Source organism: Myripristis murdjan, chromosome 16 (genome assembly GCF_902150065.1).
Source record: "Myripristis murdjan chromosome 16, fMyrMur1.1, whole genome shotgun sequence".
Lineage (NCBI taxonomy): Eukaryota > Metazoa > Chordata > Actinopteri > Holocentriformes > Holocentridae > Myripristis > Myripristis murdjan.
In genome coordinates, this window is record NC_043995.1 from 31,066,894 (window position 1) to 31,069,814 (window position 2,921).

Consider the following 2,921-nt stretch of genomic DNA (forward strand, 5'->3'; position numbering starts at 1 on the left):
CTTTAATGCAATCCCTGCCCACCTGATTACCTGCAAGGACAGACGAACAAGACAACACAAGGGGAAAACAAGGCAGGCCCTACAGGCAGGCGGCCGTCACAGGGCATTGAAGAGCTTTGAAGCTGCTCGGGAGGTGGCCACACACCTGGTTTTATGTAAGATGCTTTATGTTGGTTTTTCCCTGAATTTGTCATGGAAAAAATGACATACTTGAATTCACGGCAACTTCACAACTTAACCAGCGAGAGTCACGCAAACTAGGCTTAACAACTTGAGAGAAATGTCGTAAATGTGCTCACCTGCTTCACCTAAATAAGACTGTCAAAACCTCAAAGCAGAAGTGAAAAATAACTGAGCAGTTTCCGTGAAAAATAACACACTGGCACACCCTCAACATAAAGAATTAACTTTCAAGCCTCCTATCAGACTGTTGGCGATCCCTCTAATGTGAGCAGGATGAACAGAAAACCAAACGCGCAGGCCGTTCTTTTCAAAAATCCTAATGTTTATCTGTCTGCAGGTAAGACGCTCTCTACACCAAATCTGCAGAAGTTCTCATCTGGAACACAAAACCAGATGATTTACCACTAATCTGACTGATTCTGTGATGCAAAAGCTTAAGTGTTTAAATGATGAGGTTACCAAAGTACAACAAATACTACTACCATTGTAATTATATTATGTTGCTGGTGTATTTTCCCTGTACATTGTTCTGATGTTCAGTTTTTTATCATGTATGATTTGTCAGAGACAGTTGAGGAAGGGGAGGACTCTGTTCATGCAGTGGAACGCACTGCTGACAAAAATCCAGACTTTTCAGGTAAATTTTGAAATCCACATGATTATGATTATGACTCTGTAAAATGGTTGACATTTGGGGTAAAGGTAAGAGTTGAACACAATATGTGGTATATTTCAAAGGATGTGTGTTTAATGCAAAAAAAAATATATATATATATGACTCACATGAAAGTGTTTCCTATCAGCTGTTCAGGTGATCTGACTGGACTCTTTGTCTCTGCTAGATGAGAAGACTCCCTCCTTCTCTCCGTCTTTTCCACTGGTATCGGTGTGTTGGCTGATATTCTTAGTCATCATGGCCCTTCGTTTCTACTGTGAGTATTGACTCAACATTTATTCTGTCACAGAAACAGGACATATTGTCCTAATTCATATTTAGATACAGGACTGTCAGCTTTACAGTTGGTCTGTAAAATAAAGTGAGGTTGGACTTGGAGCATCAAAAGTTATAATAACTTTTACATGAAGGCCAGTTGAACTGAAATGATTTGTAATACCATGTTCCACAGTGACACTGCAACAGATTCTTATTTTGTGGCTGATTTGACAGCCAAAACATTTCTGTGTCCTTCTCTGCAGTTACCTTGCTCATTTCTGACAATATGGCCAAGCTGAGAGAAAACCAGACAGCTGCAGCAGCAGCCAATCAGAACTTACTGTGCCCCAGCTCAGCCAATGACAGCTTGAGGAGGATTCTCAGTGATCAGACGGTCCTCATTGGTGACCTGAGACAAAACAACAGCATCCTGACTTCAGAAAGTCAGCAGCTGCAGATGGAGAAGAGCGCCTTAGAGAGACAAGTGGAGAAGCTGAGGAGAGAGAGGACTGAGCTCAGCTTGACTCGGACACAGAGAATCCTTGATGCCTACTGCCCCAAAACAGGAGACAAGGAAGGTAATCTGAAAACCCCTTCAGCATGGCCACAAAAACGATATTTTGATTATACTGATAATACTGAAATCAGTAATCAATAATCATGATTGTTGATTTTTCTCACTTATTTCTCTCAGAGAGACGGTGTAATCCTTGTCAGGAGGGCTGGCTTCTCTCCCCGTCCAATTGCAGCTGTTATCTGGTTATAACAATATATGATTACCATGAACTGAAAACTTGGGAAGAAGCAAGAGAAGACTGCAGGCAGAGGAATGCAGATTTGGTTGTGATAGAAAATCACCAGGAGCAGGTAAAGGGAACATGACAGGAACAGAAAGGAGCATCGATGTCACAAACTGAGCTTGAAACAGTAAAAAAAAGAGTCCAAAGGTCTCAATGTGTCCATTTGAATGTGGTACTGAAACATCTCTGATTATTCACCAGGAATTCATCTATGGAATCAGCTCTGGGTCCAGTGACAGTGTTTTGCACGGCTATTGGATTGGCTTGAGAAGAACAAGTGGCGTCTGGAAGTGGGTCGATGGAAGTGATCTGACTGAAAGGTAACACACATTTCTAAACACCATGAGTCATAAAATCTGTCAACAGTTTTCTAACCATCATGTTCTTCCATCAGCTATGGGATATATGAACCTTATTACAGCATGGACTGTGCAGCTTCTTTCCCGTTGAGCTCACCTGAGGGATGGATTGATGCGGACTGTGCTGTCAAATACCGATGGATCTGTGAAATGAAGGCTTTGTCTGTTCAGACATTGCTGAGTGTGTTGTGATTATTGAATCTACCTGTAGATAAATCAGCTGGATTGCTCATACTCACGAAGAAAACATGGAGAATTTCACTTAAAATTACTTGGTTTTCTTTGCATAATCATTTACTGTAAAAGAGCATTTTATTGCAGAGCTGTACTTGAAATACTGTCAATCACATCATTTCCAACACAATCAGCATCAACCAACGTTGTCTGAAGCAGTTTGTATTCTAATGACAATGTTTATTTTTTTTATTTAGTGAAGTGTCTTTTCCTGTGATCACGTCACTGTTACCATGTTAAAATGTAATCTGTAACCTCCCAACCTGATCACTGTGTTCAACATCTCTGCAAGTAAAGCTCATGAATTCTTAACCATATCCTGTGTGTATGAGTTTGTTTTTTTGTTGTTGTTGTTGTTGTTGTTGTATTTAAATTTTCACCTCAAATTGCCAAACACTCCTCTCTGGCCTC

General features: G+C 40.6%; 1 protein-coding gene across 1 annotated transcript; it reads left to right on the plus strand.

Moving 5' to 3' along the window:
• Positions 1 to 806: 806 nt before the first annotated feature.
• On the plus strand, positions 807 to 2,241 carry LOC115374327 (C-type lectin domain family 12 member B-like). Its single transcript, XM_030073184.1, has 5 exons — positions 807 to 820; positions 1,026 to 1,115; positions 1,381 to 1,695; positions 1,812 to 1,984; positions 2,119 to 2,241. The coding sequence occupies exons 2-5, from the start codon at positions 1,097 to 1,099 to the stop codon at positions 2,239 to 2,241; spliced, it is 630 nt and encodes a 209-aa protein (XP_029929044.1). The 5' UTR covers positions 807 to 820; positions 1,026 to 1,096.
• Positions 2,242 to 2,921: the final 680 nt, after the last annotated feature.